Raw genomic sequence first — 23,920 nt, 5'->3', positions numbered from 1 at the left:
AGCGGCCCTCGATGTAGCCAATACTGCAGCAAGATCGACCGCCACAGCAGTGGTCATGGCTCTCCTTTTTCTTTCTTTCCTCGAGAGGTCCAGAGTACCACTGAAGATCTTCCCTTTGACGGTAACAAACTCTTTGCTTCCACCACAAACGACGTGCTTCATTCAATGAAGGACTCAAGGGCAACCCTCAGGTCCTTAGGAATCCAAACACCTACGACCAGAAGGCAACAATATAGATATCAACCTTACCACTGTCCACGCTACCCCGCATATACACAACACTTCCATAGATCACAGGAGCAACAACAGCAATGCCAGAGACCGAGATTCCAGCGGCGGCGTCCCAATTCTATGGGGGCGCCTCAACCCCCTCCGACTAATAAGCAGATTTGAAGTCTTGGTGGAGGGTTTAGAAAACAGCGTTCCCACTTCAGCGAGTACACCTATTTTTGGACACCGCCTACGACCATTTTCCCATCAATGGCAGAACATTACCACCACCAAGTGGTTTACAGAGGTCGTTACAATTGACTACTCCATCCCCTTTCTCTCCTTGCCTCCCACTCACCCTCCCCATCCCTCTTCAAGGACCCCTCTCACGAGCGACCAGTCCTCCAAGAAGTGCAATATCTCCTTCAACTGGGAGCAATAGAAACTATGCCCGAACAACACAAAGGGAAGGGTTTTTACTCTCATTATTTCTTAACAGAAAAGAAAACTGGGGGATGGCGACTGATCCTCGACCTCAGGCGGCTCAACAAATTTGTCAAAAAGCAAAAGTTCAAGATGGTTACTCTCACCACCATAATCCCAGTGCTGGAGCAGGGCGATTGGTTTTCAGCCCTCGACCTACAGGACACCTATTTTCATGTGACTATACACCCGGCCCACAGACGCTTCCTCCATTTTACCCTTGGCTCAACACATTTTCAATACCGGGTTCTACCGGACTGTCCACGGCCCCTCATGTTTTTTCCAAGTTCCTAGCCGTAGTCACTGCCTATCTCAGGAAACAAGGGGTCATAATATTTCCTTACCTTGACGATTGCCTCCTCAAAGGCTCAACGTTCGACGAAGCTCTCTGATTCACGCGGCTTACTGTCAATTGTTTCCTATCTCTAGGCCTACAAATAAACAAAAACAAATCCACATTATGCCCCAACCAACATCTGGAGTTCATAGGAGCAGACTTCGACTCCCGGACGGGATTGGCATCTCTCCCACCCGACCGCTTCAACTCCATAAGCCTACTGGCCACAAAACTTCGCAACAGTCCCCAGGTCACTGCCCGAGACTGTCTACAACTACTAGGTCACATGGCCTCGTGCACTTTCATGATCCAAAATGCACGACTCTACATGAGGTGCTTCCAAGCGTGGTTGGGCACAGTTTACAGACCGAATGTGCACTCTAAACAAACCTCTCTCCATACCTTTCGGAGTCAGACTCTCTACTGTGGTGGACAGTTCACTCCAACTTCTGCTCTGGAGTCCCCTTTCTCCAGGAGGCTCCATCCCTCATCCAGGGGCTATGGTTTTCAACCGAAACCTCCCTGCACATAAATGTCCTAGAACTTCGAGCCATACGCAATGCGTGCCATCACTTCCTCCCACTAATCAGGAATCACATAATGACAGACAACATTGCCTGCATGTTCTATGTAAACAGGCAGGGAGGAGCTCACTCCCACTCGCTTTGTACAGAGGCTATGAAGCTCTGGAATTGGTGCCTTGCGAACAACATCTGGATATCAGCTGCCTATCTTCCCGGAATGACGAACACCACAGCGGACGAATTAAGCAGACGCTTTCCCTGGGATCACGAATGGGAGATAGACGAGAGAACCATTCACAACATATTCCGCACTTGGTCACCCAACCATAGACCTTTTTGCAACTGCGAAAAACACAATGTCCCGACTTTTGCTCCAGAGTGGGACTGGGCAAACATTCCCTGGGAGACGCATTCATGATCCCATGGCACCAGAACATACTCTATGCTTTTCCCCCGATACCAGTTCTCAACAGGGTCCTGATAAAAATACGAACGGACCGTGCCACGGTGATCCTGATTGCCCTGTCATGGCCCAGACAACCGTGGTTTCCGTTCCTACCAGAATGTCGATTGACCACCAATTTCATTGCCTCTCATCCCGAACCTCCTATCACAGCAACACAGCCACTTTCTCCACCCCAACCTATCCATGCTTCACCTCAAAGCCTGGTTCCTACATGGTTCTCCCAAAACGAACTAGATTGCTCTGAACAAGTTCAAAGAGTGCTCCTACATAGCAGAACACAATCTACTCGCACCACCTATCTACAAAAGTGGAAATGATTCACACATTGGTGTTCAGCTAAACAACTTTGTCCCACCTCGGTATCTCTCCCGCTCATACTTGACTACCTATTGGATCTTAAGCAATCCGGCCTTTCTTTCAGCTCCATCAGAGTCCATTTAGCTGCTATTACAACCTTTCATGACAAAATTGATGATACCTCTGTTTTTGCTCATCCGATCATGATGAGCATATTAAGTATTTCCTTAATACCAATGCATATTAAGTATTTCCTTAAGAGACTCCAAGCCCTATACCCAGACATTAAACCACCTACCACTCCGTGGGACCTTCATTTAATACTATCCTGCCTAACTCAACAACCATTTGAGCCCCTAGCCACTTGCTCCCTCTTACACCTTTCGATGAAAACAGCATTTTTAGTGGCAATTACCTCTGCCAGTTGGGCAGGAGAAATAGCAGCTCTTATGCAGACCCGCCATATACGCTATTTTTCAAGGACAAGGTTACCCTTAGATTACACCCCAAATTTCTTCCAAAGATGCATTCCTCATTCCACATTAATGAGCAGATACACCTACCAACCTTCTTTCCGAAACCATATGCAAACTCGTTCGAAGCCACAATGCATACATTAGATGTACGCAGGACCTTGTCCTTCTATTTGGATAGAACCAAACCCTTTAGAAATTCTTCTAGACTTTGGAACGCTCCATGATGGAGACAAAGGGACTCCTATTTCTACCCAGAGACTTTCAAACTGGATTTCTCAGTGCATCCGATTGTGCTATCAGATGAAGAAGGTTACACCCCCAGCCAGCATCAGAACTCACTCCACTATATCTCTGGCTGCCTCAGTGGCTTTCTTACGCAAAGTTCCCCTGGCTGACATCTGTAAAGCAGCCACTTGGTACTCTGAACACACATTTGTTAAACACTATGCCCTTACTCAAGGCCCTCTCTCTGATACACGATTGGGCAGAGCTGTACTATCTACTGCATTCCTATCAGATCCAAAGTCCCTCCTTGAGATACACTGCTTTTAAGTCACCTGGAGTGGAGCACCCACAGGGACATCTCTCTCTCGAAGAGGTTATTCACCCTGTGCAGTAACTGACGTGCTTCGAGATGAGTGTCCCTGTGGGTGCTCCACTACCCACCCTCCTCCCCTCTACTTCAGAGTTGGGGTAGCCTCCGTCGTAGAGAAGGAACTGAGGAGACCGGCCACGCATGCGTACTATTAAGCTAGACTCAGAGTGGGGGGCAGGTTCTGCGCATGCGTGGCCGGTACGAGTACGGCTACAAAAATCTCCGAGCAAAGGTGCAGGGACGCACCAACACCTGGAGTGAAGCACCCACAGGGACACTCATCTCAAAGAACGTCAGTTACTGCACAGGGTGAGTAACCTCCTCTTAAGGTACGAAGGCACCAGGCCAGGTTTATTGTCAACAAAGCACGGTAATAGCATCCGGCAGACTCTACGGGGATACTAAGACATGCATGCCCATGACAATGGATGCAGCTCAGTGAATGGTGTGACTTTCTATTCCCCCCCTAGGCTGGCCAAAGACATTCCCTCTGAGACTCCATTTTATACACCAATACAAACAAGTTATGTGTTACCCCTCTGACCATAGTTAGTTACTGCCCCCTGACGTGGGTTGTTACCATCCATTACCTTGTTCATGTTGGTTCGATCAAAACATCTCTATCCATTATACTATGATCCCGACCTTATCTTTAGGAGGGGTCAGTGTGTTCTCATTATCTTTGGGGTGTGTTTGTACCATACTTGGTATCAGGGTGTTCTAGTACCATTCTTCTGAAATGCGTTTGTGAGAGTGTCCTGCGCCTAGCCTGCCTTAGGAATGTGCGCGTTGGTTCTTGCCAGGCTCTGTGTGCGTGTACGCAGGCAGAGTCTGACTCCTGCTCACAGCCTGTCTCTTGCTGACTTTGCTTTATATTAGCAAAGCTTTGACCACTACTTTAGTTTAGGCATCAGGCCTCTGATGCAAGGGCTTATGTCTCAGGCTCTTTTTCTACTACAGATGTTATTTATTTGTTAGACTTTTCCAAACCTAGACCACCAAGCCAAATATTTATTTACTTACACACTCACACTATTATGGTTTGGAGTTAGTACTAACTTTTTTCTTTTAAGTGTAATTTTATTAGAATTTTTACTGTTCAATGGAGAATTTGAGCAGGACCAGCAAGCCTTTCTCATTCCCCACTCACAATAGAAGTGAACCATAATATTTGTGTATTACTTATTATGCAGAGAGACAAATTCTCATTTAAGGGCCACTGGCCAGGCTAGGACCACCTACCCCACACCTGCTTCTCCAGATGTGGTCCCAGCAATATCAAGAGGTTTTCACAAAGATGAGGGGAAGTAATGGCCTTCATGTAGTGACTAAGGTTGGAATTTTCAAAGGAGATTAGATACTTAACTCCCACAGAAATCAGTGGGATTTGTGTACCTAACCCCCTTATATCCTTTAAAAATCTCAGTCTAAGCTTTTAGTATTTCTTTGCTCTGAACAAATTCGCATTCAGCATCACTCAATGGCAAAATATGCTCAACCTTAGGACTGTGCATTTTATCTTTCTTTTCTTTCCATATCCTCCTTTCTGTGTCTCTTCTCTCCTCCCCGCAGCAACTCTCAGTTCCTACTCCCTTCCCCATTGCATCTGCTGTGATGATCTGGCAATGAAATATTTAATGCTGATGCTTGAAGCGTTAACATTAACATCCCAATGAGAGTAATTGGGGCAGGGCTGTTCACATTTGTCAGTCCATGAGTATGTGGTTTTCCACTGTTCTGTCTCCTGACTTACACAAGCATATGACAGAGAAGAATCAAAATCTGTTGCTTCAGTCTCTACAGATTCATGAAGGTAACATTACTTTGGATTACTTAGCTTGGAAAGATACCCTCGAAATTGGTATCATGAAAGCTAGAATCTACTTGGCCTTGTAAATTAAATCTTAGGATCTAGAGAATCCAGATATGCCATGAGGGCTAAAGAAATGCATCAAGTAGGCCAGAAGATTAATACTGCAGCCATAATAGGTTGCTTTTTTCTTGTCTCCCATCTGCTAGTATGATGTGTTAATATTCCCTTTTCTGACCTGGAATGTGTGGTCTCTGAAAAATCGAATTAACATGTAAGAAATTAGTTATGTACACTGCCAAATTCACACTCCATAGCACTTGTACCCGTAATACTGTTGTTACTAATGTAACATAGCAAAAATCATTAGACCAATCCTTTAAAAATGGGTGCCCAAAGGTATTCTTCTAAGTTGGTGGGAGCTGCTATCTTCTTGGAGCATTTGACAATTAGGCAGTTTTATTTAGGGGCCGAAGTATGAACTTGGAAGTCTAACTGTAGGCATCCATTTTGGAAAATCTAAGCCTATATTTAATAGGCTTCCACTGTCTAACCGTGGGGAAATTCCCCTCTGCTCTCCTGACTTCTGTCCAAGCCCTTCCTGCAGACCTAAGATGCTCACTTCCTGTGGATCTTATCTTTTATTCCATTTGTTTTAAAAAGCTGGAAAGATGCATAGATTCACAGTGGAAATCTGTTGATGATAACTTGGTTTTCTGCACTGACTAAATCTGAGTTAATGGTAAAAGTAGCTTTTAATAATTCAGTTTTACAGCGTTCTTGAGACTTGTAGTGATTATAAAAATTTACTAATTTCCCTGAAGTTCTTGATGTGAAGTTGCACCATGTTGGTATATATAGTGTTACGGTCAATAATATTTATGTTAAGACAGAAACACACCAAACAGTGTATTTGAGCATACACAAAATCCTAACTAACACACAACCTAAAAAGTAAGGAAATGAAAAGTTCAGACAACATGTGGGCCTTCTACTCTGCTACACGGATGCACAACCACCATATGTCAGGGAACATCATAACTTTAATTCTTCCCTAAGGGAGATGCCAGCATTCCAGCACCACCACAAGCAGACAAGATTTCTCTCCCTGTTTCCTTTGTCAAAGATCTCAATAGAAATGCCTGAAGAGTAGCAAAAGTGGTTCCCTATCTGGCAACCGCCCATTTGGGTGTAGGAAACATTACTGGGGGCAGATGACAAAATACAGCGCTGTGCCTCCCCATAACTGTTCAGAAAGGCTTCCACGTACCTTGTCAGAGAATGATTGCAGCCAACCCATACCATGTTTTCTGTTTAGCTGTTGCATGGAAGGAGTCACTTATAATGAATACTAATATATATATTTTTTTTAATTAACAGGTTGAGCTAGCACTAAATACAAACGTCTAACTTTCTGCAGTCTGTCTTTTAGGCAGGGGATCTGAAAAACTGAGACTCAAAATGAGACCTTTAAGGTCAATTTTTAATTGTTTAGAACTCAAACTAACAGATTTACGTGAAAATGCTAAACTCTGAGATTGTACTGTAAATTTGGGGCAGACACACATTTTCCATACAAAACTCAGAGGTTGAACTCTTGCAGTAAGTGCAAAATGGAGTCCAACCTAGGGTGACCAGATGTCCCGATTTCGGGGTCTTTTTCTTATGAAGGCTCCTATTACCCCCTCCATCCCCTGTCCCGTTTTTTCACATTTGCTGTCTGGTCACCCTAGCCCAACCTCAATGATGGTGTTGCTATTACTCTTCCATATTGAGCAGTTTGCTGTACTTGCCGTTTTCAGCCATCGTGAATACCTTTGTCCACATATTTTGTTAGCTTTACCTTAACAATAAACTATTTGTGCCAAGTCTTTGAAAATATTTTTATTTTGAAATAGATTACTGTTAACATATACATTCCAGTTTTTCCTCCCGTAAAAAGCTTTAATCTTGGGTCATACAAAATTAAAGATGCAGATGCATTTCATAATAGTTCACTTTATTTCTTCCCTTTAAAGGTTGCTAAACTGGATGACTCAAAGGGAATTGCATATATTTACTTGTTTACTCCCAAGAACTTCCCAGACCCCGATCGGAGCATCAATCGGCAGATCACTAATGCAGACTTGTGGAAGCATCAGAAAGATGTCTTTTTGAGTGTTGCACCCAGTGGCGCTAGTCCTATGAAAGGGAAAAGTGATACTATCCTTGCTCCAGAATTAATTGGCCTAGGCCTCAAGAAAAGCCTCATGGGGTCAATCAAGCCTGCTCCAGAACCCAGCAGTGTGATGCCTACTCTTGACATGCCACCTCTTCTACCGTTACCGAAACCCGGTGAGCACATGGATGTCTACATTTCAGTGGCCTGCCACCCTGGTCACTTTGTCGTCCAGCCTTGGCAAGAGATCCACAACCTAGAAGTCCTCATGGAAGAAATGATTCTGTACTACAGCATGGCAGAGGAGAGACCCATTGCCATTAAGAAGAATAATCTGTATGCTGCTAAAGTGGAAAATAAGTAAGTAGATGCTTTCATAAAAGATACGTATTATCTTGAGGCAGGCTGTTGTCTACGGTGATACTTGCAGGGTCCAAATGCCCAGCACTAGCACTAGAGATATGCACAGAGAAATCTTAATTGGTGCTCAGTCTTCTCAGAATTAGATTAATGTGAATTGTGCATTTCTCGGTAATGTTTGGCCTCATTCCAGCTGACAAGGAAAGTGTCCACATTTCGGATTGTCAGTAATCTGGGACCAAGGGGAGTGAATGAGGTTGTAGACTCTACTTGCCTCCAGGTCACAATTAGAACTCAATGATTGAAACACTGCTTCTATTCCTGCTGTACCTGATGTGACGCTCTCAGTTTAGCCACAGGTCTTTCAGTCAAGCACTTTTTTGCCAGCAGTAAATTTACGTGCAAATTGTTTGCCCCTTGGTTGCTAGTTATTTATCACTGTGAGTATAAGATTTTTTTCGTCACAACTGTTTCCGTCAAATGGCTATTTTAATTTAGCTATACCATACAAAAATCTGTTTAAAGTAGTAGTGTTGCACACAATTACAATCTGAGCATTTAAAAGGCAGGTAAAAGTTAGTAGAACAATTCATACAGATTCTACTATTGTTCCAAAACACATGTTGGGGGGAGTCTTCAAAAGTCATCTTGTACATGTGCCTAGAGCTCTCGTGATGGGTTCATTTTCATTCATCTAAATCATCAGTCAGAAATCTTTCTGCCTTGTTGTTTCATCCATGTCCTTCCCCTTCCACTGGCTCCCCCTTTTCAACCTCATACTTGTTTTTCCCTTTTAGGGCCCTTCGTGACTTACCTGTATCCTAGCTATTAGGCACTTTAAAACTTTTTACTCAAGTCCCATTGACATTCATTGAAACTTAGCCAGTCACTTTTTGGAAAAAATGTGAAAACATTTAAGTACTTCTAAAAATGTTACCCATCATTTCCTGTATGACATAAAGCAGTCAGTGCCCATCCGTGCTGCTCAAACAGTTTAGCTGTTGTTGTACATGAGGATTCTTCCACGCTGTCTCCTTTGCATTCCTGTGCTGCCCCAGGGAGAGGGCAGGTCAGTGACCCTGGGCACCCTGGGAGTGTTGATTGGCTAGCTGTGGGTGGTTTTTTGCTCTGCCACTCAGTGGGGGTCACTAAAAACATTCTCCACCCTGGCCAGCAAAACGGCCTGAAACTCCTGCCCATGGAGCTCCTTGTAAATGTCTGCAAAGCCTCTGTTTCATCATTCAAATCACTCCTTAAAATTCACCTCTGCCATGATACCACTATAACATTTTGATACTGGCTAGGTAATGTGTGTACTTGTTTCCTAGAACTGATCAAAATTTTTCAGATTTTCCTCTTTGAAAAATGGTTTTTTCTACATTTTTCCATAGAAAATTGTAAAACTATTTTTCAAATTTATTTTTCAGTTTTTGGATTTGGATCTTTTCTATTCTTTCTCCATATTTTTTTTTTTTTAAATTCCAAACCAAAAAAGAAAGGGGTAGACAGTGTTCATTTCTTTCCTCCCTAAACACCCGCTTTACCACGTTTTTCTATTGTTCTCTCTTCCCTCTTTTTCCAGTGAGGGAGGGAGTAAAGGGAGGAGGGGGACTCCAGAAATTATAAAACAATTCTTATTTCATGTTTGCTGTTTCGTTTGTAGCTGTGTTAGTCCCAGAGTATTAGAGAGGCAGGGTTGGGTGAGGTAATATCTTTTACTGGATCAACTTCTGTTGGTGAAAGAGACAAGACTTTTTGAACCACACAGAGCTCTTACACAGCTCAGACCTGAAGAAGGACCAATAAAAGATCACCATCTTCTTTGTGTGCTCGCTCATGTCAATGCCATGAGATTTTTGCCTTAGCGGTATCTGTAGGGTCAGCTTTAGTGCCCTCTTGAGTGCAATGCCCGTGCGTCAGTATATTAGGTGCCACTGGCCCTACACCCTCTCAGTTCCTTCTTACCACCCGTGGTGGTTAGTCGGAGCACCTTTCCCTTGCCTCGCAAGGGCTAGAGGTTCTTCTACTTCAGTCTTCGAGCCTTAAGGCCTTGTAAATAGTTTTACAGTAGTTAGTTAGTAAATAGTTAGAGTCCCTGCGGGGCATGCTCCAGTCTCTGGGTTTTAAGCCCTGCTATGACTGTAACAGGCCTATGCATAATAGTGACCCCCATATCAGCTGCTTCAAATGCTTGGGGGAATCACGTGTGAAGGAGAAGTGTCGCATCTGTAAGAACTTTCATCCCCGAACTCAGAAAGCGTGAGACATCCGTTTGAGGGCCCTCTCCCGGAGGCTGCTCTGTGCCTGGCGTTGGAACCTTCCCGGCCAGACGCTGGCCCGAGCGCCTCTGCCTCGGTGCACAGCGCATCCCCCGACACTGGTGCCGAAGAAGAGTGACTCCCTAGCAACGAGCAAGAAGGGCTGACAGCCCACACCGGAGCTACATGGGGACCCCTCCCCCCGATGGGGCCCCCTAGTTCCCCGAGGGATCTGCCAAAGACTCCAGGGAGCAGTAAGGGACCCAGGTTGGTGGCAGTGCCGATGCCTTCCCAAGCTCTCCTTGTGCCCAGAGAGCAGAGGCCTCTACTAGTGTCGCTGACACTGCATGTGTCGCAGGTCACCACAAAGGTTCCCAGTGAGGGCAAACCAGCTGTAAAGACCCCCTAAAGGGCAGGCAAATGACTTTGGTCTCCGGAGATAAGATTGCTCTCTCCGACTCCACGCCCCAGGTCTCGGTCTTCTCTGGGGCATCCTAAATTGCCGGCAGCGTGCTCACGGTCTCTGCCCTCCTGATGCAGGTCATCTAGAGGAAGGCACTGGTCACCATATTGCCGGCACCGATCATCGTCCCACTGGCAGTCTCCTCAGTGCAGGTCCCTGTCTCCCAGGCAGTGGGAGTGGTCTCTATTGCGGTACCAATCCCCCTCAGCCCTGGCACCAATCCTCCTTGAGGCACCGGTCTCCCACAGCAACAGAGGGTCCTGTGGCACCTTTGAGACTAACAGAAGTACTGGGAGCATAAGCTTTCGTGGGTCAGAACCTCACTTCTTCAGATGCAACAGCAACAGTTAGCCATGAGACGCAAGCTTTGACAGCCCTTCCGTGGTCACTGGAAGGTGTTTCCTCCGGTTCAGGAAGGGAATTCAGCCCTTTACCCCGCGACAACACTGGTGTGATTGGGCACCTGAGGCTGCGTCGACCTCCACGATGCTGTCATGGCAGCAAGGCCAGTACCTGGTGCAATGGCCCTACTGGAGCACAAGGGGCATGTCTCTGATGCTGATGCCTCAGTCAGTCTATTCCTCAGCCACCGCCTCAGAGCAACAACCAGCAGCATCAAGTTCGGTGAACGTGGCGCACTCGGAGGCTGGGGTAGAGGAGCAAGCGCCCACCCCGAAACCCTCTTCCCCCACGGGTGGTGATCCCTCAGGGGACCCCCAGTGACCCAGTCATCGTCCTTCTCCTGGGTTGAGGCAGTGGCAGGCCCCTCCTGCACCAGCCCGCCGGACAATTTCAAAGAACATCAGGCTCTGCTTCATAGGGTGGCTACGAACTTGGGCTTGGAAGTAGAGGAGATGCTCTTGGTCTCTACCCCCGCCCGTGTTGCGCTACCAGTACATGATGGGGTCCTAAAAGTAGCAAAAGCCCTTTGGCAAACTTTCTTCCATTCCTCCCACTTCCAAGAGGAAAAAGTATTTTGTTCCGGCCAAAGGGTTCAGATGGGCTCGCTGGTCATCTCGTCGGCCAATGAGAATGGCAGTCGGGCAAACCAGTTTGACCCCCTAGAATAAAGAGGTCAAGAGGCTGAATCTCTTTGGGAGAAAGATTATTTGATGGCCAGCCTTCAGTTCTGAGTGGCCAACCACCAGGCTCTCTTGGGGAGGTACAACTTCTTATGGGACTCCCTCCATAAGTTCAAGGACTCACTGCCCCAGGAATTCAGGGCCCTGGTGGAGGAGGGTACGACGGCTGCAAGGCGCTCCCTCCAAATGGTATGGGACCTGGCCAATTCAGCAGCTAGCATGGTCGTGTCAATGGCGGTCATGAGACGCAGCTCCTGGTTTTGGACTGCTGGCCTGTCTCAGGAAATGCAGGACTCGATCCAGGACCTTCCCTTTGATAGTAATGGTCTCTTCGCAGAGCAGACTGACACGAGGCTGCATGGACTGAAGGACACTCGGGCCACCTTTCGCTCACTGGGTCTGCATATGCTGCAGTCGGTGAGGAAGCAGTTCCAGCCACCCCTGCTGCCAAAGCCTTGGCAGCCTTGACAGGGGCCTGCAAGGAGAAGGGATAGACACGAGTCTTAGTCATCACTGCCCTTCCTCCTCCCGTTCCCCTGCACAACCTGGCCCATTCCCTCATGGGAACCAGAAGCACTTGTTTTGAGGGTGCGCTCGAGAGCAACACCCCAGTCAACTCCCCGGATCCACCTCATTCTTTCCTCAACCGCCTTCATCCCTACCATTCGACCTGGTCGCAGGTCACCTCAGATCATTGGATGCTAGAGCTTGTATCTCGGGGCTACACCCTTCAAATCTCAGCTGCCCCTTCTTCCCACCCCCATTCCCTGTCCCTCTTGAGGGACCCTCCTCATGAGCAACTCCTCGTTCAAGAGGTTCAGAACCTCATGCAGCTGCGGGCAGTGGAGGAAGTCCCCTGGGACATGAGGGGAAAATGGTTCCACTCCCGTTATTTCCTGATCTTGAAAGTGAAAGGGGGTCTAAGACTCATTCTGGACCTGCAGCACCTCAATAAGTCTCTCAAAAAGTTGAAGTTGCACATGGTCTCCCTGGCCTCCATCATCCCCTCCCTGATCTGGGAGATTAGTATGCCGCCCTTGATCTGAAGGACTCTTATTCCATATCTCCATCTTCCAAGGTCACAGACAATTCCTCTGTTTTGTGGTTTTAGGGCGCCATTTCTAGTTCACTGCGCTGCCGTTTGGTCTCTTGTCTGCCCCGAGTGTGTTTTAAAAAATGTATGGCATCAGCGGCCACTTACCTCAAGCATCGAAGGGTTCAGATCTTCCCATATCTCGATGATTGGCTCATCAAGGGCAGATCTCGGGAACAGATGCAACAGAGCCTCGATCTGGTTTGTTCCACCTGCCACAACCTGGGCCTGTTGATAAATGAAAATAAATCAACCTTAAGGCCGGTGCAATGAATAGAGTTCATTGGGGCGGTTCTTGACTCCACACAAGCCCAGAGCCTTCCTTCCAGAGGCGCGATTCCAGGCCATGTTGGACCTGATCTCCTATGTGGAAAAACTGCCCGCTCACCACTGCTCACACCTGCCTGCGGTTGTTGGGCCACATGGCTGCATGTACATACATGGTCCAGCATGCCCGCCTCCATCTCCGGCCACTGCAGGCGTGGTTAGCATTGGTCTACATCCCCAACAGACACGATCTAGAGTGGGTGGTCAGGGTGCCGGTTCACATCTGATCGTTCCTGGATTGATGATTGAGCCCCGAATCGGTGTTGGAGGGAGTTCCCTTCGTGGCCCTGTCCCCATTGCTGACCCTGGTTTCCAATGCCTTGGACCTGGGCTGGGGAGTCTGGCTGGGCAAACACAGTACACAAGACCATCAGGGACCTTAGAGCGGTTTGCCTGGCCTGCTAGGGTTTCCTGCCCCACCTGAAGGGCAAGGTGGTGCGGTCATGACAGACAGTACCGCAGCCATGTATTACATCAACAGGCAGGGTGGAGCCAGGTTGTCAGCCATTTGCCAAGAAGCTCTCTGCCTTTTGGAGCTTCTTTGTGCAGCATACCGTCCATCTGGTGGCCGTGCATCTCCCCGGGGCAAAGAGCATGGTAGCAGATCACCTCAGCAGGACCTTCTCTTCTCGCCACGAGTGGTTGCTCCACCCGGAGGCGGTCAGTGTGATAATCCGGAGGTGGGGGACTTCCTAACTGAACCTGTTCTGCTCATTCCAGGGATTGGACGCCTTTCTGCTCCCTTGGTCGGGAGCTCTAATGTATGCCTTCCCACCAATGCCGCCAATCCCAAGGTCCTTATGAAGATCAAACAGGACAAGGCAAAGGTGATCCTGATAGTTCCCAAGTAGCCTCAGCAGCACTGGTTCGGCATGCTGATGGACCTTTTGGTAGCTGCCCCCCTGCAGCTGCCTCTGGCCGGACTTGCTGTCCCAGAACCACAGCAGTCTTCTGCATCCGAACCTGGTAGCATTGCACTTGACAGTGTGGCTTCTGCATGGCTGAATGCAGAACAGTAATGTTCAGCCTGGGTCCATCAGGTCTTGTTGGGTAGCAGAAAGCCCTCCACCAGAGCAACCTACCTCCAAATAGAAGAGGTTCATGGGCTGAGCCTTGGACCAGGGTATACGGGCTGAGCAGCCCTCGCTGCAGGCAATCCTGGACTGTCTTCTGCACTTCAGGCTCCAGGGATTGTCCTTGTCATCAATCAGAGTCCACTTGGCTGCTATTTTGGCCTTCCACCCTTGGCTCCAGGGCAAGTCAGTCTTCACTCATGACATGAAAGTCCAATGTTTGAAAGGCCTGAAGCATCTACCATACATCAGGGATCCCATCCCTCCCTGGGACCTGAATCTCGTGCTCTTGCAGTTCATGGGTCCTCCCTTCGAGCCGCTAGCTTCCTGCTCCATCCTCCTCCCTTGGAAAGTTTCTTTACTGGTTGCAATAACATCCACCCGTAGGGTCTCTGAGATCAAGGCACCCACGTCAGAGCCACCCTATATGGTGTTCTACAAGGACAAGGTCAACATGCAGCCGCATCCAGCATTCCTGCCCAAGGTAGTTTCACAGTTTCAAGCCGGCCACGACATATGTTTACCTGTCTTCTTTCTGAAGCCTCATAAATCAGAAGAGGAGCACAGATTGCATGCCCTGGATGTCAGAAGGATGCTTGCTTTCTACATCAACAGGATCAAGCCGTTTGGTAAGTCACCACAGTTTTTCGTTGCGGAGGCAGACAGGATGAGAGGTCGCCCAGTGTCTGCACAGAGGATTTCATCCTGGATCGCAGCCTGCATCCATTATTGCTATGACCTGGCAAAGGTGCCTCCACCCGCGACTGTGACTGCCCACTCAACTAGGGCACAGGCTTTATCGGCAGCCTTCCTGGCCCAGGTGCTAATTCAGGATATCTGCCAGGCCACTACCTGATCGTCTGTCCACATGCTTATGTCTCATTATGCGCTCACCCAGCAAGCCCGAGATGATGATGCTGGCTTTGGCAGAGCAGTGCTGCAAGCCGCGAGACTGAACCCCGACCCTGCCACCAGAGATACTACTTGTGAGTCACCTAGAATGGAATGGACATGAGCAAGCACTCGAATTAAAAACGGTTACCCACCTTTCGCAACCGTTGTTCTTAGAGATGTTGCTCATGTCCATTCTGTTACCCACCCTCCTGCCCCTCTATCAGAGTTGACAGCAAAAGGAACTGAGAGGGCGTAGGGCTGGCGGTGCCTAATATACCGACGCATGGGCGTGGCGCTCAGGAGGGTGCTACACCGGACCCTACCGATACCACTAAGGCAAAAATCTCCACTGTCTGCGCACGTGGGTGCGTGCACACCTAGAATGGAATGGACATGAGCAACACATCTTGAAGAACAACAGTTACGAAAGGTAGGTAACTATTTTTTACCTCACCCACCTTCTCTTGAATTCTTATTTCAATTTTTTGTCCGTCTCAGACAAAAATTTTCAGTTTTTTATTCAGTTCTATCATTTTCCATTCTTCTAGTTAAAATATTTTGTGTTTGCATTCAGTTTGTGTGAATCATACTCTAAATCTACCCTTTGTTTTCTTTTTTCTCTTTTTTTAAATACCATTTAGGTGGCACAGGGTGTTAATAAAAGGAATTCTGACAAATGGGTTGGTATCAGTATATGAGTTGGACTATGGTAAACATGAGCTTGTCAGCATCAGAAAAGTACAGCCTCTAGTGGACATGTTCAAAAAACTACCATTTCAAGCTATAACAGCTCAGCTTGCAGGTAGGTCACAAGTATTTTTAGTTTTGTTGGATAAAATTTTCTAAACAATAGAAGGGCATCAAGTGGGTAAGAATATTGGCATATAAAGCTATAAGGATAGTGGCATAGTCTACACTTCAATTTTATAGTAAGCATTTTGCAAATTTACAAAATAGTGAATAGAATAGAATTGTTTTTATTCTACCCTTCATCTTTGTACAAGACAGGTTAGTAATTGTTTTATTACCACTGTTGGTGTGTGTTTTGTTTTTTGTTTTTTTTTTTCTCTCTAATGGGAGAGAATTTGTATTAACCACATATTACAAAACTGAAAGGCACCTTAATTTAACTTTCTCAGCAGCCACATTCCAAGCAATATGAAATGTGGGGCAGATGAAATAGTCCTGTAAGTGACTTCTAGAAGGGGGAGTGGGAGAAGGGAAATAAAATGTCATTTGTAGTGGGAAGGCCATGTTTGTATATTTTCTATTAACTGCAAAGTTTGTCCTCTCGTTGTCCGTTATACTCTCATAAACATCTTTTTAAAATCTGAGCGGGGGAGTAGGGTAGACTCTGGATTTGTGGAGGGCCAACAATCGTTTTTTGTTCCCTGCCTAAATGGAGTTTATTTAGGTGAATTTTAATTTTCTCTTTTTATTCTGGTTGCTGATTTCTGGCGTCTAGAGTACTCAGTAATATTGCTATTTTCTCAGTAACTATCCAACCCATTCTTCTCCACCAATTTAGAAGTACAGAACTTCTTCAGGGAAGCACAACTAATGCATGAGTGGAAATAAACAACATTTGCTTGCCTAAAAGTGAATGTGTTGCTTTTTCCTTTCCATCTTTTTCTTTCCATTTCCAACTCCTTTTCAACCCTCACCACTTTCTCGCTGTTTGCTTCATTACAGTTGTTTCTTTCTCCTCCACTTTGTTTGAAAAGTGGTGGCCCAGACTTTCAGCTGTGCCTAGTATGTATTGGGTGCAATCAGGTACAAAGGCGCGGTTTGTGGGTGTCCAATCGTAGAGCTGGTTCTCCACTGGTCTGCTCTCTCACGTAGCTTAGGGTGGCCTTGAGACTGCTCTAAACTACTCCAGCCGGCTATGCTGCCAAGGGGCTGAGGTGCCCATAGGGTTGTTGTTGGCATGCAGCTGCACTCTGGCCATCCCCTGCTCTGGGGTTGTATATGATCCAGTTGAACATGTCCCGACGGTATCCAAGGTTTCTTCTGGCATTGAGGAATTTACTAGGTAGATAGTTATGCCTGCTCTGAGCTGCCAAAGCAGGAGCTGACTATCTAGGTCAGTATTTCCTTTCCTCCCATTCTTCAACAGTTGCTCTTTTCTCTGTTATGCTCTCTCATGTCATACTGTCTCTTTGCTCTGTGTTCTGTTCTGTCCCTTTGGCATCCCACATTACCCTCTTGTTTCCATGCACCATTACTCTCCTCTGTTCCTGTCTTCTACCCCAAATATTTCATGTATCTTCTGTCAGTGGAACAAGGCACTCGCTACAAGAGTGGGAGATGGGTTCCCTTTCCTTTGTCCTCCATCTTACTCCTCCTGTCCCTCAGAGAGTGGCGATTATGGCTGTTAATATGGGCAGTGCAGCACACCTCTTCTTACTGGGTCTTTTTGATCAATTACATGCTGAGCTGGCTTTCCTTACAACCAGAGATTGTACTGGCAGCTCAGCACAGGAGCTAACTCAGCTGCAGGGAGACAACTGTTGGCCTGGAGGGAGCTCACAGTAGCCTTGTTGTTTGCTGGGCATCTGCCTAGGTTGGGGTGAGGGACCACATCCATGCAGTGGTTTGCTGTCCCCTCAAAAAGTATGCAAACCATGATCTTTGCAACCCATGGCAGGTCCAGGTCATGTCATGGTCTATGAATTACTTGAGACTTACGGGTCAGTCACTACAAACTTCTAGTAATAGCTCATTTAAATTTTGAAGTCGCTGTTAGGCTACAAACTTTCAAAGTGCAAGCTGGGATGAGCTTAGGTAGTTAAAGGTCTCCAAACTTATTGAGTATGAGGAATGTCGTACTAGGCTTCCTGGGCCACAAAGTGTAGCCCTGGTGACCTGCAGAGATTTCATAAAAATTAAGCTAATAGTGAGGTAATGTGCTGAACTCATCAACGGCTGTGAAAGGGGTTAGGGACAGTCAGCAGGTAACCAGTCTACACTAACAGTTTTAGGGTGGCTGCTTCCCCATCTTCTCATCACCTGAAAGCTAGGTGCATTGTGCTGAATGCTACTGAATGCATCGTTGCTGAATACTACTGCTCATCTCCTCCACACTATGGAGCCACTTTGGGGTTCAGACAAGTGGCAGACATCTTATTAGATGGTGTGGTTTTAGGGCTGGAAATAAACTTATATTCAGAACATGTTTACAATTTTGCAAATACTAAAATACAAGGCTGCTATAGGATATGCCACTTCCACGAGCTGGAGGGTCAATGAATCCAGAAGAAGGGGCCAGTGAGCAAAGTGCCTTACTAGGAATGTTCTTAAATGTGTGTAAAATGTTCAATAACCACATTATCCAAACCACTGCTTGCAGTTATTCAGAGTCCGTGCACTTGCCTTTCTCTTCCAGAAATGTGGATGATCACAGGTGAAAATAATGTATACTTTTCTTAGACCTCATTTCTGCATGCTACTAAGTTCTTTTTCAAGTGCTTGCACATGTCCATTCCAATGTAGGTGTGTGTGCGCGCCCCAAGTATAGCTGCTGGAATTTTTTCCTTTCATGGTATCCATTGGGTTGGCTCCAGGCCCTCCAGGTGCCACTCAGTCATAGCACTGGGTATAAGGGGCCTCGCCGAGCCTGCCTTCCTTCAGTTCCTTCTTACTGCCTGTGATGGCTGCTGGAACTTACCTCATTGTTCAGGCAATCTCACCTAGTGGTTTTCTTGTAGTTTTCGTTAGTTTAATAGTAGCACTAGTAGTTTTAGTAGTTAGTGTGTTTTGAATGCCTCCACACTTAGTGGCAAGGCTTGTCCACTCCCCTGTGCTGGGGCATGCCTTGGTCACCAGGCTCCTGTGGCAGATGGATGCCATTGAGCGACCCGCACTCAAGCTGTGTTAAGTGCTTTGGGGAAGCTCGCAGAAAGGACCGTTGCCACATCTGCAGGGACTTAAAACCCTGCACCCCAAAAGACTAGACAGTGAGATTGAGGGTCCTTCTCATGGAGGCAGTCCTGAGACCAGCATTGGAGCCATGCTCGGACTCGGCACCAAGCACCTCAGCTTCAGGGTGGAGTGTGCCTCCTGCCAGTCAAGAATCCCAGCACAGGTCCTCCTGGCCAGTGCCTAAGAGGCGGCACCGTAAGCACCAGGAGAAGAGTCGTCCCTGGTGCCAAAAGGAAGCCGGCAAGAGGATCGGGATAGAGCGGCCCGATGTGGATCTCGCACTCTCCTCAGCAGCACAGCAGCTACCTCTGTCAGCCCCGGCACCCACGCCAGCTCTGCATGCTCTGGCATGGGAAGTACCATCCTCCAGCAGGCAGTGTACCGAGCAATTCATGGTACTGTCCATCCTGGAGGCATTTGCAGCTGCTAGAGACTTGCTCACATTCCTGTGCCAGGGTCCCCAGAGATCCAGGACTTAGCACAGCCAGTTCCGATGAGCAGCAGAGAGCCCTCCCCCAGATTTCACATGGCACCATGAGCACTCTGTGGGGAAAACCCCTCTGATAGCCTCGCACTTCTCCGCGGCACCAGTCACTGGCACGGAGAGGGTTGGCTAGCTTCAGCACTGTCACTGGGTCTCATAGATTCAGCCCTGGCTTCCAGCTTTAGCCCTGCAGTGGTACGCGGGCTCTGCCACAGATCCCAACTTCAGCCCACAACACCAGCCCCGTGACAGCACTGGGGCTCAGGGCTTCAGCCTCCGGCTGCTCCTTCTCCTCTCCCCTGCAGCACAGGGACTTGAGGCTTCAGCCTCACAGTGGCACTGGGGCTCAAGGATTTAGTACAGGGCTCAAGTTTGCAGCCCTGCAGCTCCTGTCTGCTGCCCCGCCGGGGCTCGGGGCTTTAGCTCTCTGGCTTTTGCCTGGAGGGAACATTGGGGCACCTGGCTTCAGCCAGGGGCCCCCGCAGACCCCCTGAAAGGGCTCACAGCCCCCTGGTTGAGAACCGCTGGCCTATGGGACTGTAGGGACCAACACCCATGCAGTGGCCTTTCTGGAACCTGTCTCGAGGCATTCGAACTCTGTGGCCTCGGAAAAGAGGGTATCTCTGGTACTGCACTAAGAGAAACCAGACCCAGACTCCAGTGCCAAACCTCAAGAGCAGGTTCCGCAGGTCTCGTTCGAGACAGAGGAAGGGGCAGAGGCCCCTCAACCAGATTTAGCCGCCGCCTCTTCCCCAGATGAGACGCTGGCGTCTGTCGGTGCATCAGGTGACCACTACGCTCACCAGGACTTATTAAAGCAGATGGCCTCGAACTTGGTATTCAAGCCAAGGTGGTCAAAGAGGTGACACACAGCCTGTTAGACATCTTGTCAGGGGCAGGTCCCTCAAGAGTGGCTCTACCCCTTAACAAGGCAATCGTGGGTCCGGTTAAGGCGCTTTGGCAGACCCCCGCTTCTCTCCGCCGACGGCTAAACACAGAGTGAAAATACTTGTGCTAGCTAAAGGATATGAATTTCTGTTCTCTCTCTCTCTCTCTCCTCCAGGATCCCTTGTGGTGGCAGCCACCATCAGGGTCAAGCACCCAAGGCAAACGACCCCAAAAATCTGGACTTGTTTGGCAGGAAAGTCTATTCGATGGGTGGGCTATAGTTTTGTATAGCAAACCAGCACGCTTTGCTAGGTCGCTATGATTTTAATATGTGGGAGGTGATGCAAAAATTTAAGGACATGCTTCCCCAAGACGTCAATAGGAGTTCTCCTCACTCGTTGAAGAAGGGCAGACAGTAGGCCGAGTCTCCCTGCAGGCAGCCTTAGACTCTTCCAATTCTGCAGCCAGATCAGTGGCCACTGCTGTTACCATGTACAGGAGCTTGTGGGTAAACTCCTCGGGGTTTCCTCAAGGGGTGCAGCAAACCCTCCAGGACCTCCCACTCGAAGGGTCCTTGTTCTTTTCAGAGCAAACAGATGCCAAATTGCACAAGCTTAAGGACTCTTAAGGCAACCCTGAAATTTCTGGGTCTGTATATACCAACAGCATCCAGAAGACACTACAGGCCTCAGCAGACTGGATGCTGTTTTGCACGGCCTCCCAGACAGGACCAGTGGAGGATGGAAAAACAAGGGGTTTGGGTTTAGATCCCCCTCCCCCAACCACCTCCTCAGGGCCTATGCATTCTGCCCCTACACATACAGTAACCTTGAAGCACTCATCCTTGAGCGTTTTGTCAAAATGACATTTCAATCCCCTCAATTCTGGATCCAATTACGCTTTGTTTTCCAACCAACTGTCCCTCTTCCTCAGCTCCTGGAAACATATTACCTCAGACCATTGGGTTCTAAACACAATAGAATTAGGTTACACCTGCCAATTTTTGTCCACTGCACCTTTCCACCAATCCTCCCTTGTCTCTCTTCAGGGAGCTTTCTCATGAGCAACTATTGGAACAAGAAGTCCAATCTCTCCTTCGGGTGGGAGCTGTGGAAGAGGTTCTGCACCATCTATGAGGAAAGGGGTTTTATTCCCATTACTTCCTAACCCCAGAAGCTAAAGGGAGGGACCTCAGACCAACCCTAGACATGTGGCAGCTCAAATGCTATCTCAAGAGATTAGTTATGCATGGTCTCCTGGGCTTCCATCATTCCTTCGCTGGATCTAGAGCATTGGCATGCCGCCCTTGACCTAAAAGACACTTACTTCCACATATTGATTTTTCCAAAGCCATAGAAGGTGCCTGAGATTTGTGAACCAGACTCATTAACAATATGTGGTTCTGTCATTCAGGCTGTTGGACACCTCACTGGTCTTCACCAAATGTATGGCAGTAGTAGTGGCCTTCCTCAGGAGAAAGGGAGTTCTCTGTTCATAACGATAGCTGAGAGGATGAAGGGGCTCCCCATCTCCATCCAGAGGATTTCATCTTGCATTACCTCATGTATCCGGGCATGTTATGAACTCACGGGAGTCCCTCTTCCACCTAACCTGACTGCTCACTCCACAAGATCTCCACCCTCTTCGGCTGCTTTCCTAGCTCAAGCCCCTATTCAAGATATCTGCAGGGCAACAACCTGATTCTAGATGCACACGTTCTCAGTGCACTATACCATTACCCAACAGGCCAGAGACTATGCCAACTTCAGCCGTGCAGTGTTGCAGTCAGCTTGTACTTGAACTCTGAGCCCACTTCCTGTGCAATTGCTTGTGAGTCACCTACATTGGAATGGACATGTGCAAGCACTCGAAGAAAAGTTACTAAACTTTCTGTAACTGTTGTCCCTTCCGAGTCCTGCCCGCTGCCCCCTCTGTTGGAGTTATCGGTAAGAAGAACTGAAGGGGCCTGGGCTTGGCGTGGCCCTTATATTGGCACTATGAGCATCCAGCACCGAGGGCACTGGAGTCGACCCGACAGATACCACTAAGGGGAAAAAATTCCAGCAACTGTGCTTGGGGCATGCACACACCTACATTGGAATGGACGTGTGCAACACATCTCGAAGAACAACAGTTACAGAAAGGTTAGCAGCCATTTTTTTCACAATGTGACACAGTTGATAATCCTTACATGGGAGGCTAGAACAGCCACTGAAACAAGAGTAACAGAGGGTCCTGTGGCACCTTGAGACTAACAGAAGTACTGGGAGCATAAGCTTTCGTGGGTAAGAACCTCACTTCTTCAGATGCACTTCTTGCATCTGAAGAAGTGAGGTTCTTACCCACGAAAGCTTATGCTCCCAATACTTCTGTTAGTCTCAAAGTGCCACAGGACCCTCTGTTACTCTTGTTTCAGTGGCTGTTCTAGCCTCCCATGTAAGGATTATCAACTGTGTCACATTGTGAAAAAAATGGCTGCTAACCTTTCTGTAACTGTTGTTCTTCGAGATGTGTTGCACACGTCCATTCCAATGTAGGTGTGTGCATGCCCCAAGCACAGTTGCTGGAATTTTTTCCCCTTAGTGGTATCTGTCGGGTCGACTCCAGTGCCCTCGGTGNTGCATCTGAAGAAGTGAGGTTCTTACCCACGAAAGCTTATGCTCCCGGTACTTCTGTTAGTCTCAAAGGTGCCACAGGACCCTCTGTTGCTTTTTACAGATTCAGACTAACACGGCTACCCCTTTGATACTTGAAACAAGAGTAAGGATTTAAATGTTTTTACAGAGCTCTGTTAGGTTCACTTTCTTTAATAGCACTACTTGGAGTGTCTTCCACTTCCTCACATGTAGAATTACTAAAAATCTCAGGTTTGGGAGTGTGTGTGTGTGTGTGTCACGTAAATCCATCTTTTCTTTAAATGAAATTATTTGCTTTATATTTTTCCTAGGAGTGAAATGCAAACAGTGGTCAGAAGAGGCATCAATAGTGTTTCGAAACCATGTAGAGAAGAAACCTCTGGTGGCGCTGATTCAAGCAGTTAATGAAAGTACAAGCTCTTGGGATCGTAAAATAGTGACCTATTTAGTGGACACTGCACTACCAGATACTGATATATGGATTCATGACTTTATGTCTCAATATTTTGTGGCGCTTTCAAAGGTTAATTAATCACTGCTTCTGAAACTATAGCAACTAATTCAGATTCTTTAGCAATAAAAAATGTAGCAGGCTTTTAAAGAGATTTAACTGTTCTTACATGGCCTTGACTATATGAATGCGATAGGTTTGAAAAGTCTGATGCTTGTGTTCTGTGAAAAGATATTTAACAAGTTTGTTTTCTTTTAATTGACTTTCAGAGAACTTGCACTTTGTTTACTAGTGTAGCTTTAGAATATTGGGGTGAAAATACAGATTAAGTAAAATGTTATTTATCAATAAAAATTATTGGTGACTTGTTTTTTCTTGCTGGATTCTTTTTTTCATTCTTCTCAAACTTAATGGAGTTTGAGGCTGGTCAAAATTTGAGTTTATTTACAAGCTGTTAATTTCTGCTTCACAGCTATTCCCCTCCTTAATGAACACAAACATCACATCTGAACTGATTCCTCATTTGTTGATAGTTTCAGAAATATCATATCCCAGAATGTAAGAATTATACTTGTTTTTGCGTAGAGGTGTCAGAAGCATAACAACCTACATATGTCCTGACAGCTGGCCAGTA

At 47.2% G+C, this 23,920-nt stretch overlaps 1 protein-coding gene across 3 annotated transcripts in view; it reads left to right on the top strand.

The window, feature by feature from the left end:
* TDRD7 (tudor domain containing 7) overlaps positions 1 to 23,659 on the top strand; it is a 129,711-nt gene extending 106,052 nt beyond the window's left edge. For all 3 annotated transcript variants that reach the window (XM_034773177.1, XM_034773176.1, XM_034773178.1), the window contains 3 exons: positions 7,217 to 7,716; positions 15,548 to 15,708; positions 23,147 to 23,659. In XM_034773177.1, the coding sequence (XP_034629068.1) occupies positions 7,217 to 7,716; positions 15,548 to 15,708; positions 23,147 to 23,367 (882 nt within the window). In that variant the 3' untranslated portion in view covers positions 23,368 to 23,659. The remainder of the gene's footprint in view (positions 1 to 7,216; positions 7,717 to 15,547; positions 15,709 to 23,146) is intronic.
* Positions 23,660 to 23,920: the final 261 nt, after the last annotated feature.

This window comes from Trachemys scripta, chromosome 6, assembly GCF_013100865.1.
Source record: "Trachemys scripta elegans isolate TJP31775 chromosome 6, CAS_Tse_1.0, whole genome shotgun sequence".
NCBI classification, from domain to species: Eukaryota; Metazoa; Chordata; order Testudines; family Emydidae; genus Trachemys; species Trachemys scripta.
Note: the sequence above shows the minus strand (reverse complement) of the source record. Positions and strands in the feature narration are given on the sequence as shown.